The sequence below is a fragment of the Plecotus auritus genome (assembly GCF_963455305.1).
Source record: "Plecotus auritus genome assembly, chromosome: 12".
NCBI lineage: Eukaryota > Metazoa > Chordata > Mammalia > Chiroptera > Vespertilionidae > Plecotus > Plecotus auritus.
In genome coordinates this window covers 13143814-13168099 of record NC_137778.1, presented here as the reverse complement: position 1 = coordinate 13168099, position 24286 = coordinate 13143814, and the positions used below count along the sequence as shown (strand labels likewise).

General features: G+C 46.1%; 1 protein-coding gene across 2 annotated transcripts; it reads left to right on the top strand.

The window, feature by feature from the left end:
- Nucleotides 1–2407: 2407 nt before the first annotated feature.
- IRF6 (interferon regulatory factor 6) lies at nucleotides 2408–21101 on the top strand. 2 transcript variants are annotated; one of them, XM_080648035.1, is made up of 9 exons: nucleotides 2408–2483; nucleotides 7497–7577; nucleotides 8339–8515; nucleotides 11039–11243; nucleotides 12303–12431; nucleotides 16911–17084; nucleotides 18550–18942; nucleotides 19616–19734; nucleotides 20392–21101. In XM_080648035.1, the coding sequence occupies exons 3-9, from the start codon at nucleotides 8342–8344 to the stop codon at nucleotides 20614–20616; spliced, it is 1419 nt and encodes a 472-aa protein (XP_080504161.1). In that variant the 5' UTR covers nucleotides 2408–2483; nucleotides 7497–7577; nucleotides 8339–8341; the 3' UTR covers nucleotides 20617–21101. The 2 variants fall into 2 exon arrangements, with proteins under 2 accessions (XP_080504161.1, XP_080504160.1); XM_080648034.1 differs by having other exon boundaries at nucleotides 2453–2645.
- Nucleotides 21102–24286: the final 3185 nt, after the last annotated feature.

Sequence of the window (24286 nt, the reverse complement as noted above, 5' to 3'; positions counted from 1 at the left end):
CCCAGGGTGTTGAGAGCGTTTGATTCTTCAAGAGCTGCCAAGAATCCAGACGTTTATGTGAAGTCTCCTGGTGTGTGGGTCAAACAAATACCTCTAAGCCAGTCTCACCCTCAGACTAGAGGATTGGCAGGGCTCTCCCAGCTTGAATTTTCTGATTCTAAAATATGAGTCTTCTAAAGATCTTTAAGAAATCACCTTAGTTGTGGAGATTTCAGCTAGTGCAAAAGTGAATGCCTGTGTGTGGGCTTATACTTTTACTAGTGGCCCGATGCACGAAATTCATGCAAGAGTAGGCCTTCCTTCCCCTGGCTGCCTGCACCGGCTTCCCTCTGGCACATGAGACCTGGGCTTCCCTCGCAGCCCTGGCTTTGTCCCGAAGGTTGGGAAGGACGTCTGGTCTAATTAGCATATTACACTTTTATTATACTTTTATGCCATTGGGCTTTTTAATTTATTTTGTTTTGTTAATCCTTGCCTGAGGATATTTTCCCATTGATTTTTAGAGATAATGGAAGGGAAGGGGAGAGAAAGAGAGCTGACAGAAACACTTTTATTGGTTGCCTCCTGCACACACCCTAACTAGGACTGGGGATTGAGCTTGCAACTGAGGTATGTGCTCTTGACCAGAATAGAACTGGGACCCTTCAGTCCATAGGCTGACGCTCTATCCACTGAGCCAAAAGGGCTAGGGTGTGACTGGGCATTTATCTCCCCTTAAATGACACCCTCCTGGTGGCCCTCTGGGATCCTAACACACCTGCACTGGACTGTTTGCTTGGTCTCTGGAGCCTAGCCTTGGGCTATAAGGAAGATGATGCTTGTCCAGTGAGCTCATCAGTCATAAAGATCTGGTTGTGCTGATGAGATAGCCCTTTCCCTGCATGAAGGCAGAGTTGGTCACACGCAGTGGCTGAGACTGCAGCTGGCTGAGTCAGGCTTGGGGCTTGCTGCCTTCCTAGGCTTTTGTTGGCTATGTCCCTAAGCTGAATTGGGACTGGGGATCAAGTTCACATTATTACGAATCTGGAGCTCTCCAACCTACCTGCATTAGGTCGCTAGATCTACTTGCACCAACGTACCAGAGACTGCGTGGCTTAAACAACAGAAACTTATTGTCTCCTAGCTCCTGAGGCTAGTAGTTCAAAATCAAAGTGTCTGTAAGGTTGGTTCCTTCTGAGGGCTTTGAGGGAAGGATCTGTTCCAGGCCTCTCCTTGGCTTGTAGATGCCATCTTCTCCTTGTGCCTGTCTCTATGTCCAAATTTCCCTTTTTTTTAAGGACCAGTCATGTTTGAGCAGAATCCACCCTAAGGACCCCATTTTCACTTGATTAGCTCTGTAAGGACCCTATCTCCAAGTAAGGTCACATTCTGAGATACTGGAGGTTACGGGACTTCAGCATTTGAATTTAGGGGGACACTATTTGACCATAATACTCCCCCTCCATGGTCTCCCACTCAGTGCTTTAAACTCCAACACCTAAGTACTCTGCTTATGCCCATTCTTACTGATGACAGCCCAATGTAGTCGGGGTCTTGTGCACTGGTGCACAGCTCACTGTAAGCGTGCATTCTGTCTGGACTGGGGTTCTCTCATCAAGTGCCTGTTATGGGATATATAGGCCTTGAATTTCAGGCAATAACTGGAGATTTCATCTTGTTCTGTGAGGCACTGCCTGTATGGTACTTTTAATCCTTATACACTAATAAACATGGCAAATATTTGTATAGCGCTCGATGAGTGCCAAATACTGTTCCGATCACTTTATATTAAGTATCTTACTGAATCCCCACAATACCCTTTGAGCAAGGAGCTATGATTTACCTTGTTCTAGCTCAGATAAGAAACTGGGGTCCAGGTAGCTTAGAAACTTTCCCAAGTCTATAGTAACTGAAGGAGTTGGGATTTGAATCCCAATACTTTGAAATGAGATAAACAATTGGGGTGCGAATCTCCAGATGCCATGCTCTTCATCTTTACCGGAGAGTGACTGAATAGATGAGGAAACTGAAAAGCAGTAACTCAGCCAGGGTCACTCAGATAAGAGGCGGAGTCAAGGCGGAATTCCTGCTCTGGAAGAGACCCAGAGACCCTTCTCCATATCCTGCTTCCACAGGCCCATGGGTAGCCGGGCCACCCAGAATCGCTAAACCTTTATCTGGGGTTAACAGTCTCCACACAGCAGGGTAATTATGGGGCATGAAGGCGGGGTGGCATCTTAGATCTGACCTCCCCGTCGCTTCCAGTTTCCTAGACCACCAGCCCCCTGGGCACAAGGTGTGAGCCTGAATCTGCACTTATTCTCGGTCAGGGTAAGAAGCGGGGCGGGGCCGCCCGGCAGCACAGAGTTTCATATTTCTCTCAACCCGCCAATCCTGAGCGCAGGGGGCGTGCCCACACCTGGGAGGCGTGGCCAGGTGGCGGTGGTGGCTGCGGCGTCTGGGGTGAGGCGCTGACGTGAGCTGGGCGCACCTGGGCGGAGCAGGTAAGCGCCAGTGCGGGACCGTGAGCCGAGCCCGCACTCCCTACCTGCGCAGAGCCTGGTGTTACCTGCCCAACCTGTCGAGGAGCGCGGTGGCGACTGGTGATCTTAGCTGGGGACATGGTTCGGAGGGACGTCCGCTTCTGGTAGCCGGATTGAGGGAAGGTGGGGACGCCAACTTCTGGAGGCTAATCTGGGGGTAGTGGTGGTTGGGGGGACACGCCCGCTGGTGGAGAAAGGTCCGCTCCTGAGTTTGTGGGGTTAGGAAAACTTGGGGACATCTGTATTTTGGGGGGGATGCCCTGTGGGGTTGACTGTCGCCCTTCTCCAGGTAGCTTTTGGGGTGCCCTAGCCCCGCAGCGCTGGGCGCTCCCGACCCCACACTCCGTCGACTCCCTTTCCCTCCCCGCCCAACCCGCTCTCGGCTCCTACCACCCACCGTCGGATGGAGCTAAGGAGCCTCCACCCTTTGCAGGCTCGCTGGGCCGCCGGCCTCTGTATTTCCCAAGAGGGGAATTCCCAGGCCCGCGGGCCTTTGGTGCTGGTGGGTGTTTGGGGAAATTGGGGGGGATGGGGCGGGGGGGAGAAGGCCAAGAGCTTTAGCCAGTTTGTTTTCTTTCCCTGAATTTGTTTAGCACAGCCCCGGCCCCCACCCTGGAGACACCAGTGGATTTCCAAGTAGACAAGCTAGGTGCTGGGAGGGTGGCGCCGGGCGTGGTCGCTGGGGGTGAAGCCTCTTCCCGTCGGGGCTGGAGGGCTGGTGGTGTGGAGAAATGTGGAAAGTCTCCCCCGCCTGGCTGGAAGGGAGGCCTGAGGTGCCACACTTTACAGGGAGCCTGCTCGGTGGTAAAGGGGTCATCCCTGCCCCAACCCTGCTCTTGATGGATGTCAAATGTGGAAGCCTGGGAAGGGAGAGGGAGAAGGCGCTTGAGTCCGCTGGTGAAGGCGGGTGGGGAGCCCGGATAGTCCTTTAGGGTTAAACATATGTCTAACGAATGCAGGACAGCAGCACCCAGTATCCTGCACTTCCCCCTGGCGGGACCCCAAGTTCAGTCCAGCAGAGAAGAAGGGCAGGGAAATTATGGCTATCGACCCAGAATTTAGCCCTGAGCAGGGCTGAACTAAAGGGAGGACTGACTGGGAACCTGGAAGTTGGCATTTCAGTTCCCTCCGGGAGGAAGGGAAAAAAACAGGACCACCACGGAGGCCTGTCTGCAAGAAATAGCGGTGTGTTTTATTCTGCGGAAAACCTTTGACAGCCAAATCTCAGCGTTGGGGTAGCTGTGCCCCCGGAAACTTGTCTGGGCAGGAGCTGCAGAGGTGGCAGTGGGGTGTTTATAGAGGACCTGCCCCCTGGAATGGGGGTATGAGAGAGCATGGTTAGTGCCTGAGGGGAGGTTGAAAATGTGCCTGCTCAGTGCCCAGTATGAAGGGAGCGGGTAGGTTAGCATTTTTGCTCTTTTTGGCTGGTTCAATACATGTTGGAGACACAGGCCTTGAATTTTGCTGTGATGGCAGCTAGAGATACCAGGGCTGAGTTCAACGAGGCCGAGGTTGTTCTGTGGGCATTGGGATTTGGGTGGTGAGGATGATTGGAAAGAGAACTCTGATTTAGGTGTGTTTGAAGAGGGGTGTCATGCAGTCTTCTCCCAGCCACTTCATTGGCTCTCCAAGGTGTTGGCATCTTTGTTGGTGTTTTTGGTTTACTCTCTCGGTGTGTAGAAGAAGGGAGAGATTTGGATGGCGGGGTGCAGTGGCAGGAATTGGTACAGCACATTGATTCAAGGGTGCTGGATCCAGGCCCCAGATAAAGCACTTAACTTTTCTGTGTCTCAGTTAACCCAGCTACAAATGGGGATGAGAATAATACCACTTCCAAATCGTGAGGATGGGATCAGACACATTAAGTAAAAATACAGGTAAAAACTGTAAAGCCTGTGTAGATATAAAGGGTTGTTACCATGGTCTCATCAGTTGAAGACCATCATCTTCTATACCAGTGGCTCCCAATGTGGGGCACACGCTCCACGGGGGGGTCAATTTGATTTTTTTTTAAAATATATTTTATTGATTTTTTACAGAGAGGAAAGGAGAGGGATAGAGAGTTAGAAACATCGATGAGAGAGAAACACCGATCAGCTGCCTCCTGCACACCTCCTACTGGGGATGTGCCCGCAACCAAGTTACGTGCCCTTGACCGGAATCGAACCCGGGACCTTTCAGTCCGCAGGCTGACGCTCTATCCACTGAGCCAAACCGGTTTCGGCGGGTCAATTTGATTTTTAAGGGGGGAAATTCAAGAATGAGTTATTAACAGTGTATTTTTTGCATTTCTTCTGGTTCTAGGGCCTCAAATACAGTATATAAATATATATTGTGACATATTTATGTATTTCAGTTCTCTATTATGTTTTGAAACTTTATTTGCTACTTTTTCATATCACTTTATATTATTATTATTTTTTTAACAATTTCTTCCTCAGTACTTCACCTGTCCTTTCATTCTTTTATTTTTCTCTTTCATGGATGCCATGTTCTTTGGAAGCTTGTTTAGACCAAGTTAATGGCCTTTTAGGCTTCCTCCACGTGAATGGGAGTTCACTTTTTGGATAATAAGAATTATATGTCACAGGGGGGATATCAGGATTTTAGAGATGGGGCATGGCCAAAAAAAGGTTGGGAACCACTGTTCTATACCTTACAGTGGCCAAGAAATGTCTTAGCTTCCTGTGGTTAAAAAGAATACTACTCGTAGTTTTAAAAAGAAGTATAAATTGAAACATGTCATTGCAGGAAAAGATGAATCATATATAAAAGTATATAGGCAAATATAAAATTCACTCATGATCCTATCACCAGGTAACCACTGCGAATGTCTTGTTGCATTGGTGTATTCTTTCATTCCCCTTTTAAAATTCTGTGTGTGCCTGTATACAGATCCACATGCATGTTGTTACAAGATGGAGATACTACTGGGCAGTCAATATTATATGCTGCATTTTCTCCCTTAACTTCATATTGAAAACGTTTTCCCGAATCCAATAAAAATTATTCAGCTGCCCCGTTTTTAATAGCTGCTTAATATTGCAGCCTGTGAACATGTAATTAGCCATTCTCCTCTGTTATTTGGTTGCTTCCATTTTTCCCCTCTCTGCCTGTTTTTAGAGTCTTAGTTACTGGGTGGCAGATGGGGGAGATCTTGGCTGACTTTCAAAAGGTGGAGGAGGGCAGGCTGGGGCGGGTTGCTCTTGGGTACGGCCATCTCGGGAGAACGCTGAGAACCAGGGCTCTAGATCTTAATCATCGGTCTCTATGGGTGGCTGCTTCTCCTTCCCCATCCCTATGTGCAGCAGTTCCTTGTGTTGGCCTGGTTGCCTTAATTTTTTCTTCATGGGCTGTGGATCAACTAGAATAAACACTTTTCTTCAAAGTCCACGATCCATCAACAGGTCGATTTCATGTGTCAGACAGGCCCAGACACAGGACTTGGATGCTTTGCAATATAAATTCTCAAAAGCCCCTCGCTAGGTTGACTGGTTGGCTGCCCATTTTTCTATTCTTTTCATCCTTCCCTTGCCCCTCCCCCTCCCAGTAGACTAGGACTGAGGAGGAGAAGGTAGAACTTGCCCTTGGGAGAATGTGTTTCCTCCTCCTTATAAGGTAATGGTCTCCGGGCTTTGATGGCTTGTGTTGCTGCCCTGCAAAACAACCTAAACCAAGGCCAAGACCCAGGGGGTGGGGGGTGAGGGGTACTTGAATTCTGCATGCCAACCAACCTCACCCACCCACTGAGCTGTGCTCCCCAGGGGGAAGGTTTCAGTTGCAGGAGATGGTAATTGGGTCAGAAGGCTCAGGTAAGAGCAGGTCTTGCCTTGCTCTTAAAGTGCCAGCTGAGTTGGCATTGGGTTTTCCCCCATTGAATGGAAGTCTAGCTGGGGAGAGAAGTGGAGTTAGGGTCCAGCCCCTCCGCTAAGCGCCTCTGAATGGGAGCCTTTCGCTGACTCAGCTGATTTGGTTTCTGAAGTGTGATCCAATTAGGGGGTCTTTCTGGGTATGAAGGTGACTTATTCGTCTTCCTTTCCTCCTCAGGGCTTTATGGGGCTTGAGCACTTCTAATGTGGATTTCTTCAGGAGGGAGTCTGATGAAAACATTGAGCTTTAGTGCTTAGTAACTAGCATAGTGCTTGACACTCAATAGCTGATGACCACAGCCCATGCAGAAAAAATTAAGGCAACCAGGCCAACACAAGGAACAACACAACTATTTGTTGAATGAATGTTATTTTTTAAAAAATATATATTTTATTGATTTTTTACAGGGAGGAAGGGAGCGGGATAGAGAGTTAGAAACATCAGTGAGAAACATTGATCAGCTGCCTCCTGCACACCTCCCACTGGGGATGTGCCGGTAACCAAGGTACATGCCCTTGACTGGAATCGAACCCAGGACCTTTCAGTCCACAGGTCGATGCTCTATCCACTGAGCCAAACCGGTGAGGGCTGAATGTTATTTTTTAGGTGTTTCTCACCTTAAGTAAAAACAAAGTAAAATAAGAACACCAAGAAATAAATAATAAAAATCTAAGTACAACATTCCAGGCAAACAATTCTTCAGTGACTAGCTTTTCCTTTGGGCACACAATCTAGGCAAACCTTTGTTTCCTGTTGTGAGTGCGGGCTGCCTCCAGTGCTATCTGCTATGTCTGGGTATTTTTATGAGATTTAATTGCAGACTTTACCCAGGCTGGCTCCTGCAACCAACCAGCTCACTCCAGCCTCTGGGAAATAGCAGACCCAGGTAAGGAGGCCATCCTAGCAGGACAGGCCCTGTCTGTAGTGCTCTAGGCTTAGGAACAGTGGTATTTGATTATTCTAGGGTTTCTGAGCTTGACCAGACTCAGCTGCAGGGCAGGGTCCTCAGACCTATGTCTCCAGCGTTCCCAGGTCTTTTTCCACGCACTAGATTGTTCGGTGGATAATCAAGTCAGTCCTTCCCCCCTTTTTTTTCCTGTACAGAATCTTTGGGTGGCCCAGAGAAAGGACAGCTGACTCAAAGCCCAGCTCTTCAGATCCTGGTGGATATACTACCTGCTCTATGTAAGTGAGGACTTTGGAACTGGGACCCCCTCCTCCCCCTCCGCCCCCAGCCATGAAGGTATCATTTCTTACTAAAATATTCCCATTTATCTTTAGTTGTCTGTCTAAAAAGAGAGCATGCTTCAGGTTCGTGCCCACATCCTTATTGTTTCCATAACGATTTTTCTTCTGTCTCCTGAGACGAGTTTGAAAAGAATAATTTTCGCCTGGCCGGTGTGGCTCAGTGGTTGACCTATGAACCAGGAGGTCACTGTTCGATTCCTGGTTAGGGCACATGCCTGGATTGTGGGCTTGATTTCCAATGGGGGTGTGTGCAGGAGGCAGCTGGTCAATAATTATCTCATCATTGATGTTTCTGTCTCTCTCTTAAATCAATAAAAACATATTAAAAAGAAAAGAGTAATTTTCTTTCTCTTCCAAAGCCCTTGGTACTTCAGGAAGGACTGTGTTCCAGCAGAGATGACATCATCTTTTCATTTTTCTGCTCCAGGATTTAAATAGAAGAAATGTGATCTGCTTACATGATAAGTCTGATTTGGCTAGAGCATGAAGTATAAATGGCTTTGGAATAAGAATCAGAAGAACCCTTTAACCTCTTTTCTTTTCTTTCCCACCTGGCACAGTTTATTCCCATATTTAGTTTCTTTGCTGTAATCTAATGAAACTGTAGCTCTATCATAAGGGAACAGTGACTGGGAAAAGTTCCCAGCAACTGGCCTAATTCTCCTGTTCTCCCCATTTCTTCCCCCTCCCCCACCCAGATCATGGCCCTCCACCCCCGCAGAGTTCGGCTGAAGCCCTGGCTGGTGGCCCAGGTGGATAGTGGCCTGTACCCTGGGCTCATCTGGCTGCACAGGGACTCCAAACGCTTCCAGATTCCCTGGAAACATGCCACCCGGCATAGCCCCCAACAGGAGGAGGAAAATACCATTTTCAAGGTAAAGAGCCTTGCCATTTGACTTGAAACGTTTTCCATTCTCTCGGACTCCGTTGGCTTTTATGTTTTGTTCTGGTTTCTCTTTGGACATGAGGAATACCCTAAATCCAAAACGCTGATGCAACAGTGTCTATGATGGGGGTGCCCAAATTTCACAGGCATAGTAATTTCTCTTGTTGGGGCACGTCTGTGATGGTTGAGGTCATTTATTCTTTCCCACTGGTCCAAGGTACTCAATTCACATTCCAAAGGATCCGGGGTAAAGTTGGCCAAACTCTTGTGAGTTGTTCCAAAAGCTCCCAAGTGTCAGCAATTGACTCTTCCTCTTCATTCGCTCAGGGTTCTTGCTATGAAGAAAGGTATTTGGGCCTGGGAATGGCTCTTCAGACCAGGGCAGGACTATTGAGTGTCAGCAGGCTCCTAGCGTAGTGTGTAGGATGGGTGTAGAGGACCCTAAGCAAGTTTTTCTTTTGATATTGACATATTTTGCCCTATCCATGCCTATGCTTAATAATTAAAAGGTGATTTAATTATGTTTTCATTATGCAAATATTTTTTCTATAAATAAAAAGCAGCATAGGGGATATAGTTAATAATATTGAAATAACTATGTATGGTGTTGGGTGGGTATTATGCTTATCAAGGGGGTCACTTCATGAATTATATAAATGTCTAATAACTATGTTGTATACCTGAAACTAATATATTATACCTCAACTGTAATTGAAAAATAATTTAAAATTTTAAAAATTAAAAATTACATTAAAATAAAAAAATTTGTTGTGATACAAGAGTAATTTTACTTAACTGAAAACAAGTTTTAATCACCTGGCACGTTACAAATGTTAAGTGAAACCAGAGCTCACTTAGCCAGAAGTAGGTGGGAAGCTGCTGCGGGCAGGGGTGCGATGTGGTTGGTAACTTGCGAGCCTGCACCCCATCCCCAGACCAACTTCTCTGTGCTGGTCAGTCTTCCAGCTCGTGGGTAACTTTTGTTACTGCACCCCCAAGACACCAAGAAGTGAATTCATCCTTTGTTTCCTGACTATAAGCTGCAAGTCAGAAGTGAAATTCAGTCTCTACCGTGGGCCTGTCAAGATCTTGCTGAGATTGGACCAGGAAAGGTGGGCTCACATCTTAAAGGAGAGCCATCCTGGAGATGTCTCCCATCAGACTTAGTTATGTCAGGTGTAGAGACAAGAGGCAGAGAGAAAATTGGCCCGAAAAAGTAAATGAGCACTTAATTTAAAATTAAGTAATGATACAGTAGGGATAGGAAAACATCTGTAAACCAGCACCAACATTCGAGTTGGCACGGAGGGGGGATGGGCCTGCCCTGCCTGTCCAGCTGGTCTGAAATTGGGTTTGCTGTTGATGTATCTGGTGGTGGCTGGCTATGGAGGAAGAGGCTGGTTCCTGGAAGACCCACTCAGAAGAGCAATCTGCGTGCTTAGGGTTTGAGAAAAGGGGGCTGTGGGAAGCTGCTTGGTCATTTATATCTGTGTATCTGTTTGCAGAATGCTAAGGGAGAGCCTTGGAAGTTAGGAGAAAAGTGAGGTTGCTTTCACAGATCCAAAGCTCTGACCGGCCTTTGACAGGATGGTGGGATAGGGGTGGGGGCACTAGCATTAAGTGGATGCCTGACCCACACCCTAGGTCAGGGGTGGGCAAACTTTTTGACTCGAGGGCCACAATGGGTTCTTAAACTGCGGGGAACAAAAGCATGGCTGGAGTGTTTGTGTGAACTAATATAAATTCAAAGTAAAGGAGCAGAGGGGAGAGCAAGAGAACCGGATAGAACAGCCGGATCCGGCCCGCGGGCCGTAGTTTGCCCAAGGCTGCCCTAGTCCATTATGTCATTTACTTCTCAGCAGCTCTGTAAGGGAGTTTACTCTCATGTTGTAGATGCAGAAGCTGAGTCTCTGAGGGGCTAAGTAGCTTGCTGAAATCACACAGCCAGTACATGGTTGGGGTCATGATTTGAACCCAGGCCTATCTTCTCCCCCATTTTCATCCTGCCCCATTCTGACTGGGAATTGGAAGACGTGTCTTCAGGTTCTGCTACCATCAATTGCATGTGTGGTCTTGAGCAAGTAACACAATCTCCTTGGGATTTAGATTCCCCTTCAGTAAAATGGGGATGAACCCAGTCTTGCTTGCCTCGCAAGGATTGTTGTGAAAATTGAATGAAAGAATGTATGGAAGGGACTCGTAAATTACCATAAAAATGCAGGAGTTATTTCCATCTTAGGAAGAGAAATAGGGACCTGTACAGTGGCCAGAATCTCAGAAGTATGACTCAGAACAGGTTTGAACAAGTGATATTTATAAGTCACAGTGATGGCCTTGTGGTGGGTGCTACCTTTTGCTGCATCAGTATGGATCCTCCATGTCATCTGCGTAGGCCCTGGTGTGTGTGTGTGTGTGTGTGTGTGTGCCGCGCCTGCTATAAGATAGAGGGTGAACAGACTTTGCAGTGTTTCTGGGCATCAGTGGGCACTCACTGCAGTTTCCTATTCCTCAGGCCTGGGCTGTGGAGACAGGGAAGTACCAGGAAGGGGTGGATGACCCTGACCCGGCTAAATGGAAGGCCCAGCTTCGCTGTGCTCTCAACAAGAGCAGGGAATTCAACCTGATGTATGATGGCACCAAGGAGGTGCCCATGAATCCAGTGAAGATATATCAAGTGTGTGACATCCCCCAGCCCCAGGGCTCCATCATTAACCCAGGTGAGGCCTCAGCTGCTGGGGAGAAGGTGGACCGTTTGTCAAGTTCTAGGCTGGACTCTTAAAGAGATAGTTGACTTGAAAATTGCCTGGCTTTTTACGTTTAAGACTGGTAAAGCAAGAAAGCCTTTCCCTAGGAGGGATCCAGAGAACAGAAGATGTAAACTCAGCAAAATCTTCTTGCTCACTTAGGGGAATAGGTACTAGCCTGATTGCTTAAAGCATTAGAAAGTAGAGGGAATATAATATAGATTTCTACCGAAAAAAATAGCTTCTTGAGACTTAACACTAAGGGCAGAGGCCAGGTAGTTTAGAAGAAAGAAGAGATAAAACCTAGAAGGTTTGAGTTCTAAAGCTGTTTCTTGTCACTTCACTACTTGTGGGACATTGAATCAAGGCATTTGACCTAGCGAGTCTCAGTTTTTCAGCTGTAAAATAGGGATGCTCATCTTTCTTGCCTAGTTCAAAGGCTATTGCAAGAATCAATTGATATAATGTGTAAAAGCTCTTAAGTTCTCTTTATAAATGTTGAGGTGAGTGGCCATTTAGTTGTAGGATACTTTTACTAAGAGAATACCACCCGATCCTCCTATATACCCAATCCTTAACAAGAAGTGATTAAGAGCCAGATAATTTTTTTTTTGGAGAGCCAGATAATTTTGATTTGTCCTCAGCGAATCTGGTGAGGCCCTGCCAGGAGGGAAGAGTCTATTCTCACATTCAGCTTACAAAGGAGAGAAGTTGGTGTCCTGAAGTTCTTAAAAGGGATGCTAATGTGAAGGAAGAGGGTCAGAGTACAAATTAAGAGATTTCTGTAGAAGGGAGTAGGGTATGCAGTTCCTTAATAGGGGAGGGGAAGAGAGCTTACATCGGGGCTCTGTGGGAAGAGTTGGAACCAGGTTACCCTCAGGTCCCACTCTTCTTGATTAGGGCACTGAGGGTGCACACTGAGCCCGGAGACCTGCTGTGCTAGCTGTCCCAGCTCGTGCAGTGGGTTAGCTGCAGCACTAACAGTGGAACCTGAGGGGGTTCACTTGCAGCTGTGTGTCTGTTTCTTGGTAGGATCCACTGGATCTGCTCCTTGGGATGAGAAGGATAATGATGTGGATGAAGAAGATGAGGAAGATGAGCTGGATCAGTCACAGCACCATGTTCCCATCCAGGACACCTTTCCCTTCCTGAACATCAATGGTGAGTAGGGGTGATAGGTGGTCCAGAGGGGTGAGGAGGGCTTTGACCTTGCTCCTGCTGACCCCTCAGCCACCACTGCACTGGGAGCAGTGACCAGGTCCTGTGGCCAGGCTGCTGGTCTGTTAGCAAGTAGGGGTCATAGGCAAGGGAACTCTGCTGGCCCAGTTAAAATTTTGTACTAATTCTCAGTCCCACATACAAAACTTTTATACATTTTTGCTGATTTCTTTCAGGCCAAGTTGCAGGCATCATTTTCATGAATTGTAGGCAGACTCTTCTGCTCTTTCCCTCAGTATAAATTTTATGTCACTTCCTGAACAGGGTCTACTAAGCTAAGGCTCTGTGATGGGAACTTGTGGTTTCTACAGCCCTCAGTTCTCAGCTCTGATAGTATTGATCTGCTAGGGACTTTTCTTTTGTGGATTTTTAAATACATTTTTAAAAATTAATCTTTATTGTTGAGATTATTACAGATGTCCCTCTTACCCCCCCTCCCCCCGCCCCCCAATAGCTCCCCTCCACCTGGTTCCCATCCCACCCCAGGCCCTTGACACCCTATTGTCTGTGTTCATAGGTAATGCATACATGCATATAAGATCTTTGTCTAATCTCTCCCCATACCCCCCCACACCCCCTTACCTCTGAGAATCATCAGTCTGTTCCATTTCCATGCCCCTGATTCTATTCCATTCACCAGTTTATTCTGTTCATCAGATTTTTTTATTCATTTGATTTTTAGATTCAATAGTTGATAGATATGTATTTGTTGTCACTCTGTTGTTCATATTTTTTATCTTTAGCTTTTTCTTCTTCTTCCTCTTCTTAAAGAATACCCTTCAGCATTTCATATAATACTGGTTTGGTGGTGATGAAGTCCTTTAGCTTTTTCTTGTCTGTGAAGCTCTTTATCTGACCTTCAATTCTAAATGATAGTTTTGCTGGGTAGAGTAATCTTGGTTGTAGGTTCTTGTTATTCATCACTTTGAATATTTCTTGCCACTCCCTTCTGGCCTGTATAGTTTCTGTTGAGAAATCAGCTGATAGTCGTATGGGCACTCCCTTGTAGGTAACTAACAGTTTTTCTCTTGCTGCTTTTAAGATTCTCTTTGTGTTTTGACCTTGTCATTTTAATTATGATGTGTCTTGGTGTGGTCTTTTTTTTTAAAAATATATTTTATTGATTTTTCACAGAGAGGAAGGGAGAGGGACAGAGAGTCAGAAACATCGATGAGAGAGAAACATAGATCAGCTGCCTCCCGCACAACCCCCACTGGGGATGTGCCCGCAACCAAGGTACATGCCCTTGACTGGAATCGAACCTGGGACCCTTGAGTCCGCAGGCCGACACTCTATCCACTGAGCCAAACCGGTTAGGGCATGGTGTGGTCCTCTTTGGATTCCTCTTGTTTGGGGTTGTCTGTGCTTCCTGGACTTGTAAGTCTATTTCTTTCACCAAGTAGGGGAAATTTTCTGTCATTATTTCTTCAAATAGGTTTTCAATATCTTGGTCTCTCTCTTCTTCTGGCACCCCCATAATTTGGATGTTGGTACACTTAAAGTTGTCCCAGAGGCTCCTTACACTATCTTCATATATTTGGATTTTGTTTTCTTTTTGCTCTTCTAGTTGGGTGTTTTGTCCTTCCTCGTATTTCAAATCATTGATTTGATTCTCGGGATCCTCTAGTCTACTGTTGAATCCCTGTATATTATTCCTTATTTCAGTCAGTGTATGCTTAATTTCTGACTGGTACTTTTCCTTTTTTTGGCATTCTCACTAAGATCCTTGAAAGTCTCACTAAGTTCCTCAGAGGTTTCTAGAAGATTCTTGAGTAACCTTATAACTGTGGTTTTGAACTCTATATCCAGTAGTTTGCTTTCTTCCATTTCTTTCATTTGTGACATATTTGTCTCTGCATTTTGGCTGCTTCCCTGTGTTTGTTTCTATGTATTGGGTAGCTGCTAAGTCTCTTTGAGTTGATAGAGTGGCCTTGTGTAGTAGGTGTCCTATAGGGCCCAGTGGCTCAGCCTCCCCCATCACCCGAGGTGGACACTGTTAGTACACACCTTTGTAGGCTGTGTGCACAGTTTTATTGTAGTTGAGCCTTGATTGCCGTTGGTGTCACTGGGAGGAATTAACCTCCAGGCCAATTGGCTGTGGGGACCAGTTGCGACTACAGTGGGAGAACTGCTGTGCAGGAGACACCCTTACGGAGCAGGACTTGCTTCAGTGGGGCTTTGGCACTCCCTGAGTCTGCCCCTTGAATGTGTTGCTTATGCATGTGAAGAGTTGTAATCTGGTATGGTCTCACACTGATCACTGGGTACACTGGCTCTTGGGTCTCCAGGGAGGTGCAAAGTCAACCACTGCCTGGGGCCATCCAGCAGGAGCTACAGAGAGATCTGCAGATTCCTCCTCTTTGTATTGGGTTTGGAAATGCCCAGACAAGGCCCAGCTGTGAAGCAAGGCAGGCTGGTGCTGGTGCTGGGTCTTGGGCCTTTTATTGTTAGGTTTGGGAATCCCTGACCCAGCTGTAGCTTGTCTGACAGATTTTTAGCCCGAGGAAGAAAAGACCATTCATATGCAAAAGCTGCTGCGCACAGCTTGGGTAGGGTTATAAATTGGGTGGGATTATAAATTGGGTGGGGCAGGGTCTCAGGGAATCACCAGGGTGGAGCAAACTGAAATGGCTGCCCATTAGCCCTGCACCAGGGAGGTCCCAGCACCGGAACAAGGACCGCTGCAAGCACGTCCGTCTGGAAGAAAGTTGCCCTAAGTTCCAACCCTGATGCCAGACAGTCCAGTTTCTCCCTGTATGTGCCTGGGTCCCCCAGAGCCTCACCCGGCACTGGAGCTCAGAGGAAGTGAGAGCTTGTAAATTCAGTTCATGGTGCCGGCCTTTTAAGAGGAGCAGCTGGGTCTCCAGCAGCCTGTGTGTCACTCAGCCCCAATCCGCACTGGTTGTTACAGTCCACAGTTCTTACTGCCCGTAGGGACTTCTTTCCCCAGCTCTGGAACCCTGGGCTGGGTGTCTGGTGTGGGGCTGGGACACCTCGCTCCTCTGGGCGGCTTCCACAGAGGCTATCTCCCTCCCAATTATCTCCCTCCAGCCCATTCTGTGCCTCTGTGCCTCCTACCAGTCTCAGTGTGCTTTCTTCTTTACTTCTCTAGTTGAAGTACTTCAATTCAGCCAGCTTTCTGGAGGTTCTGGATGATAGCTGTTCTGCATTTTAGTTGTAATTTTGATGTGGATGTGGGAGGCAGCAAGAATGGGCATTTACCTATGTCACCAACTTGGTTTTCTTTTTTGTAGACTTCTTAAATTCAGCTTCCCAGGAAAAATGAGTTGAGGGGTTGGAAGGTCACTGTGTGATAGGGCAGGTACTGAATCTCCCATTGCCCGTGCTGATGATGCTTGAACACAAACTGAACTGTTCCTCTGCAGCATCTTCGCTGGAACTGCCCACTAAAATGGTCCTTGACATACACTCAGTTGAGCAACTTTCACTGCTTTTCTAGTTTCATCTGGCTGCTATGGGTCAAATGAGATACTTGTGGGCTGCCTTGGACCCTTTTTGGGAAGATGTGTGGCATATATGAAAAACAAAGAAGTAAAATGGGTACATAGATTTAACCAAAGGGTCCAAGAAACATTAACCTCTGTGATTTCAGAGCTGTTGGGGCAGAGGAAGAAGAATTGTGTAAGAATAGATGCCTAAGAGGTGAGGCTAGGAGGAGATATCTGTAGACTTTTGAGTGAGCCAACCTGGCCAATAGCAAAGAAATAGGATGGGTTTTTAAAATGATCTTTTAGGAATAGCTTTATTTAGGTACTTTTGAGTAAACAATACTTACATGATTTAAAATTCATAATGGTACAAAAAGGTAATCAGTGGACGGTTTTCCTTCCATCCCTGTCTCTGAACCTCCCAGTTCCTTCCCTGGAGGGTCCTTGAGTATCCTTCCAGATGTTTAATGCATGTAAAAGTATTTGTTTTTAATGGAATTTTGATAAATTAACTCTTTTTTTTTCAAATTTTTATTAAGGTATTATATGTGTACATATCTTACCATTGCCCCCCCCTCCCAAATTAACTCTTACTCAAAGCTAATAAACTGATTCTGTTGAGTTCATTTTACGAAATATAATCAGGTTCAATTTAATTGCAGGGTTCAAATTTTACAATTTGCCCATACATGCCCATACTGATTTAACCCCAGAGAAAACTCACCCCTCTGTTAATCTTCAGCAAACCCAGGTTTTCATGACTATGAGTTTATGGGAGAACCGATATGATTAGGTTTCCCAGAAGCAGGTGTTTTTTGTTGTGTTACTTGTGGGGATCCGCGATGGGCTGCCACATTTATCTCGGTCCAGTGTTTGACTCTTGTCTGTTGACTTTGTTAGGTGTTAGAGCCTCAGACCAGATGCTGTGCATGTGTGGTGCCCCTGCCTGCTCAGCCACATCCTTCTGTTCTAGGTTCTCCCTTGGCACCGGCCAGTGTGGGCAACTGTAGTGTAAGCAACTGCAGTGTGGGCAACTGCAGCCCTGAAGCAGTGTGGCCCAAAACGGAACCTCTGGAGATGGAAGTACCCCAGGCACCTATACAGCCCTTCTATAGCTCTCCAGAGCTGTGGATCAGCTCTCTTCCAAGTAAGTGAGCCCTGGGCTTTCTTGATGGGTCTTCAGCTCTTAATATAGTCCCTTGCTGCCTTGCCTTCTGCTTCCGTTTCTTTGCCTTGTATAGAATAGCTACCTTTTCCACAGGTACCTTCTGCATATGGTTCCTGGCCAACTGATGATGGGTTACCAGGGCAGAAATAGGCCCTGATGATGAGTTACCAGGGAAGAAATAAAGAGACATTAGCCTATGCCTAATTGCCCATGAGGATGCTCTGATTGGTTACAGCTCCAGGTTACTCACCTTTTAAGTGGGTGGGAGTCCTGGTTTTATCAGTTTGGCTAGGGCAGTGGTCGGCAAACTGCGGCTCGCGAGCCACATGCGGCTCTTTGGCCCCTTGAGTGTGGCTCTTACACAAAATACCACGTGCACGTACAGTGCGATTGAAACTTCGTGGCCCATGCGCAGAAGTCGGTTTTCGGCTCTCAAAAGAAATTTCAATTGTTGTACTCTTGATATTTGGCTCTGTTGTCTAATGAGTTTGCTGACCACTGGGCTAGGGGATTTGGAGATAAGGCCAGTGGTGGGATAGGGAGGTAATGGCCATGGATTTAGTAAAGGGTTTTTTTTAGATTTTGAGGGGCTTTAGGGTCCAGAGAAAACCTCTTTCTGGATTGGGCACAAATTTATTTCAATGAAGAATCATTGTCGGCCTAGCTGGGTAGCTCAGATGGTTAGAGCATCATCCCGATATGCCAAGGCTGATCCTCGGTCAGGGCACCCTATTGTCTGTGTCCATGCAATGAATTCATAAATAAGTGGAACAAGTCGATGTTTCCCTCCCTCTCTCCCTTCCCCTCTCTTTTTAACATCAATTAACAAAATTAAAAAAATATTAAAATAAAAAAAGAATCATTGTCAATTCTCCATCTCCCTTTCAATCTACACATGGGGGGAGGGGGAGTGAATGCTAGAATTTTGTCCAAGAGGCTTTCTTAAGACCATAGGAAGACTTGCTCAGTGAAAATTTAGTTTGCTATGAGCTGTATCTTTTTTTATGATATATTGTTAAAACGGAAGGACGAGTTGGTATTTCTTGTTTCCCTGGTTTCTTTAAACAATGAGACAAAAATATGACACAAGCCAGATACCTTAGTTTCTAGCTCCTTCCAACGCCTATAGATACAAAGACACAGTATGAAATGGGAAGACCAGTACTGAGACCTTAGCTTGGAGGAATTCTAGCCCTTAGGGTGTGGTGATTGAGCAGAGATAGGATAGATGGACCTTTGAACTGTTTGCTTCAAGACAGCCTTTTGCGTGACTGTTTCAGGGTTATGTTGATGTCTCCCTTTACTGCAGGAAGGATAACTATGGCAGTGGCCTTCCTGAATGCTGCTAGAAAGGTGGCTCGATCTTGATGGACTTGTATGAGTCTTAGGGATAAATGGGCAGAGCAGCAGAGCAGGACGCTCACTGTCCTCTCTCATCTTGCAGTGACTGACCTGGACATCAAGTTTCAGTACCGTGGGAAGGAGTATGGGCAGACCTTGACCGTGAGCAACCCCCAGGGCTGCCGGCTCTTCTATGGGGACCTGGGTCCCATGCCTGACCAGGAGGAGCTCTTTGGTCCTGTCAGTCTGGAGCAGGTCAAGTTCCCAGGTCCAGAGCACATCACCAATGAGAAGCAGAAGCTGTTTACCAGCAAGCTGCTAGACGTCATGGACAGAGGACTGATCCTGGAGGTCAGCGGTCACGCCATTTATGCCATCAGGCTGTGCCAGTGCAAGGTGTACTGGTCGGGGCCATGTGCCCCATCACTTGTTGCTCCCAACCTGATTGAGAGGCAAAAGAAGGTCAAACTCTTTTGTCTGGAAACATTCCTTAGTGGTGAGTCTCTTTTCAGTAGGTTGATGGGTGGGAAGTGGTCCCTGGAAATATGTCTTCCTCCATTCCTCCCCCATTTCCTGGCTCTGCAAAGATTTTAGCCAACTTTTTTTTCCTGGAGGAAGTAAAGGTCGAAAAGAACCTTAGTTCTGAGAAATGAAAGTGACCTGGGCAACAAAGAAGGGCATTCCACTCCAATGCTATGTACTTAGACGCTACTTTTAGTTGTTTTTTAGCACCTTTAGTGGCAGAAGAGGGAAACAGCCTTGTCATTAGCTCCCAAATGCTACCAGTTTATCCTTAACTTTGGAAGGTGACCCTGTTCATCATAATCAGCAAAACATAGACTCTTCTCCTTTGAAAAATATCCGAATGGTGAATTCAAGCAGGCAAATTTAGGGAGAGCACTGCACTGTGAATTTTACAATGTGGTTTGAACCCCAAGTCTAACTCAGTGGTTTCCTCTGAAATGATGAACATGTTCTGTATTTGTGTTGTCCAGTATGGTAGCCACTAGCCACATGTGGCTATTGAGCATGTTCATGTGACTAAGAAACTAATTTTAATAAAATTGAACAGCCACATGTTGTGGCTAGTGCCTACCATAGTAGGATGGTATTTATGGAGTGGGTATGAAATGACCCAATACACCAGACTTGCTCTCCACCTTCTGCAGATCTCATTGCCCACCAGAAAGGACAGATAGAGAAGCAGCCGCCATTTGAGATCTACTTATGCTTTGGAGAAGAATGGCCAGACGGGAAACCCCCAGAGAGGAAACTCATCTTGGTTCAGGTGAGGAGATAAGGATGTGTCAATACCTCTTTACCTTTTAATCAAAGCTTTAGCTCCTAGGTCTGAGGTAGAGCCCTGAGCAAGGACCCATCAGACTGAGTGGGGTTTAATCCCATCAGATGGAGTAGCAGACTCAAGCTTTGCACATTGCACAGTAGGTCCACAATGCGGAATACAAGGTCCTCAAAGTGGGTGACAGATTTAGTGGCGACCTTAGCTTTCATTCTCTTACTGACATTAGTCATGCTGAAACCTCACAGGATATGACCCTTGCAGCTTTTTCACAAAAACCTTTCAATTACTTTTAAGAACACAATCTTATTCTAGGAAGTAAAACCAAGATCGCTTGGGTTTGGCCCCTGGATTTGTACAACAAGACTAGGCAATAGATGAAATTTGGGTAAAAGTCTTGCTAAATTAGCAGTTATTTGTTTAGAGATGTGATATGATGCTACATCTAGATTCTTGACCTTCATTTGAACCAACTTTTAGAGTAAACCCTAGTAGGATAGTTCAGAGAGATGAAGGCATATCCTATATCAAGAGTGAGGGGATTTCCTAGGGCCTCACTGGTCCTTCCTTCAATCCTGGGTCCCTCCTGCTGTTGAAAAACACCCTTTCCTCAGCAGATACCTGTGTGCTCTGTGTCCTGAACAGGTTATTCCGGTGGTGGCTCGGATGATCTACGAGATGTTTTCTGGTGATTTCACACGATCCTTTGACAGTGGCAGTGTCCGCCTGCAGATCTCGACTCCAGACATCAAAGATAACATCGTTGCTCAGCTGAAGCAGCTGTATCGCATCCTCCAAACCCAGGAAAGCTGGCAGCCCATGCAGTCTACCCCCAACATGCAGCTGCCCCCGGCCTTGCCGGCTCAGTAATCACGAATGCCATCTTCCTTCTCTTTTTTACAATATTGTACATATGGATATTTTTTATTATTCAGATTTAACCAGCTTGTAAAACCTCCTTTCTTTCTAACAATGTTAGTAGTTTCTGATTCTCCAAATAAGTCTGGTTCTTAAAGTTGATTTAATTTATGGAAAAATCACCCTTTATACTTTCCCTTTCTTTTTTTAAGGTAGTAGAATTGTAGTAGGAGGAGATTTGGACACCAGGGTTCTAACTACGGCTTTACTCTCAATGTACGACCTTGAACCAAGTCGTTTAACCTCTGGGCTTCAGATTCATTACTGTAAAGTGAAGGGGTTGGACTGATGCCTGAAATAATGCCAGCTTTAAAACTCTGACTCGATGACTTCATTCTACTTGTACAAGGCAAAACTGCCTGGAACAGAACCCTTCTGAATTGTTCTTGTACCACTTTTTTTTTTTTCTTGCCTTCATTAAAGTTCCCTCAAGCACTGATTTGTCCAGGATTGATCTGTTTGACCTGTTCTGCTAGTATAGTAAGCTGGCTCCCTGATGGGGGAAGTGTGAGGGAAGGGAGCCAGCTGGTTGCCTAGGAACCAAACATGATATCTAAATAGAAATGGGTGCCAAAGTCTGAAAGTCACCCGACCTGTGGAGTAAACGCTCATAAATTGAGCTTCTAAAGGGAAGCTGTCAACATAGAAGGCCCAGGATCCTGTGGACGAATTGGTTGGCTGGTGTTTGCCTCGTCACCACTCAGATACCACTGTGCGTGTGCGGTAGATGAGAGTGTATGACTTGCTGGCAGCCTGCAGAAAAGACAGAGCCCTCTTTTTTTTTAATTCTCTGAGGAAGACCTGGGGATGAGCTGGGCATCTAGGAAAACTCTGCTGAGTATAAAAGGGACAGTTCCTCCTTGTTTGGAGAATTTTAACAGCCTTCTTATCATTTGGGTTATTTGCATTTGGGAAAAATAGGGTGCTGACTGGGTTAAGGCCAAGGTGAAGAAGGGCTGGGAAGTGTTTTTCTGGAAAAGACTCACCTTAGCACAAACCTGCTTGTCTCCCTAGTGGAGGTAGCCGGGTGTGAATAATGAAGGTGTTGAACTTTGCATGTATAGGTGCCACGAATTGGTCTTACCTATTAACTTTTGCTAGCCCCCTGACCCTTTACCTTTTTTTTTTTTTCTTTTTTTACGGGTAAAATCACACATGATTTAAATTTCAAGGACATCGTGGAAAACACGATGCTAATTTCTGGTAGCACACCCAATCCTCTTGAATACTGATGGCTATTGGTGCCAGGCCTTATTTATTTATTTATAATTTTTTTTAATATTTTCTTTTATTTTTTAAATAAAATGAGAGAGAGACATCGATCATCAGCTGCCTCTTGCACACCCCCCACTGGGGATGTGCCCGCAACCAAGGTACATGCCCTTGACCGGAATCAAACCTGGGACCCTTCAGCCCACAGGCTGACACTCTATCCACTGAGCCAAACCAGTCAGGGCATCAGGCCATATTTAGAAAGCCCGTGTCTAGTCTGCTACCCTTAAACCAAGCCACTTCCTACTTGCTACTGGAGTCGAGCTAGCTGAAAAGTTAAGCTAGTTTTATTTCAAAACCATAGCTTCAATTTAACCACAGGTGTCAGTGGGACTTATTTAGAATGCTTAAGCCCCAGTTTTAGGGTCCCTAAGGGATCTAGTAGGATCTGTTACTAAAGTCTGACCAAGAGAAATCTGGGTAAAGCTGAGGTGTTCAGCTGTGAGCTGAAATTTGGCTTCTAGAGACCAGAAAATATGCAAGGCATAGAAACTATATTTTTGGTTATTTTGCGGGGTGGGTGAAGTGAGGGTTTTGGTTTTGATGTCTGTCTGTGTCTGCATAGCTCCAAATGATAAAGAACTCACTGTAGATAAATGGGTAGAGCGGCTGTCGGCTCTGAGCTGGTCGCTTTCCCTTATTCTGTGAGATACTAACAGCCAGGCTGTCCATCTGGTTTGGGGCCCAGAGAATGTGAAGCTGGGTATTGAAAATAGTGTTCTGAAGTGCCAAGAAGCATCAAACTCTTAGTATGTGACTGTAATGAAAACTTTATAAACATGTCAGAGGAATGGATGAGGGGTTTTACGTGGTCTTAACTGGAGCCCAGTTTCTTTTTAAAAATCCTTTTGAGAATTCTGGGAGACCCGTGCAGGGCTCCCCACCGAGCTCACTCAGTGTTCCTTCTTTGGTCCTAATGGGTAGATACGGGGTGTCCTTTCTTTTTTGGAGATCCAGGTTACTATCCCCTTTCGTGGCTAACCCACTCATTCCCTTGGTGTTTTCTACTTCCTTGACTTCACCTTGATGAAGACTGGGAAGAGTTAGATGGTGTCCACTCTACCACCAAAGTTAACTCAAAGTAAGAAGAATCCACTGTAGGTAACTTGGGAGGGCAAGTGTTGGATCGCCACATATAATTAGGTCTCTGGTCAATGTTGCCATAGCACTCTGTACTTTCTCTTTCAAAGTCATCAATTTCCTTGTAATTACTCAGCATCTGTGTCTTGACTACAAACTTGCTGAAGGTAGGGACTGTTCATTTTGGACTTTGATGCCAGCCCTTAGCATATTTTCTGGTAATATGTTTTCAAATATTTGTTGTTAGAATAAATGAATGAACTAAGTAAGTCTTTTATCTTGGGGATCTGTTGGTAACCAACATGGTAAAATAAATATGGGACAGGAAAAAATTCTAAAATTAGTTTCTGGTCTCTGCTTCTGACTCCCTCTGAGCTAAGGACCAGGGTGAGACTAGAACCCCTTACAAACTAGTCCTCCTTCCAGGCTGGCCCCATCTTTACTTGGTAATGGTCTCTTCATCTTGTGAAGACACTTCCAAGCTAGGACCAGTAGTGAAACCTCCAGTGTAGGTGCCTGCAATTCCCTTAGCCTCTGCCCTGCCCATGTTATCAATAAATTTGGGTCTTATTCTCAGATAAAAGTTTTCTCAAAATCTTTCCCTTCAATTTATGGGTCTGATTGCTGGTAGTTAAAGAGGTGTTCACCCTTCGGTGAAAAACCACTTTTCTTCTTAAAGACCTGATTGAAAAGCTTCTGCATCTCCCTGTCTCATTTCTCATATGAAGCCAGCAAACTGAATTCCGACAACTTAAGCTGCATGAAGGGCAGGGGGAGGGAGGGTTGTTTTGTGCGCTGTGACACCTCCGAGAAGCATGCCTAGCACACATTTGTTCACAGGGAGTACTCCTGCCCTTCACACCCTGCTTAGACATGACCAACCTGGGCCAGGAAAGCACTGGTCCACCCACTTCTCAGAATTGAGCCACTCAAATTTAGGATTTAGGCGGGTCCAAGTTTACAAAACAAAACAAACCTCTGAAACTCTGTAGCACCAAAGGAGGTGTGGAGATTCTGCAAAACACGTCGCGCCGTCTTGAGATAAATCTCGTTTGGAGGGGAAATCGCATTTCTCTAGACACAAATGAAAGTGTTTTTGCACCGCATGGAGACAGCAGCCCGAAGCCGAGGACGGTAGCAGCGTGCTGCCAATCAATCAGGTCCCACCTTCTCAGGGCCACTTCCGCTCCTCGCGGTTCCTATGCCGAGGGGCGGGGCCAGCTTCTGGTAGTAGGAAAGGACCGGCCTCCCAGCGAGCGGGCTGGTGACG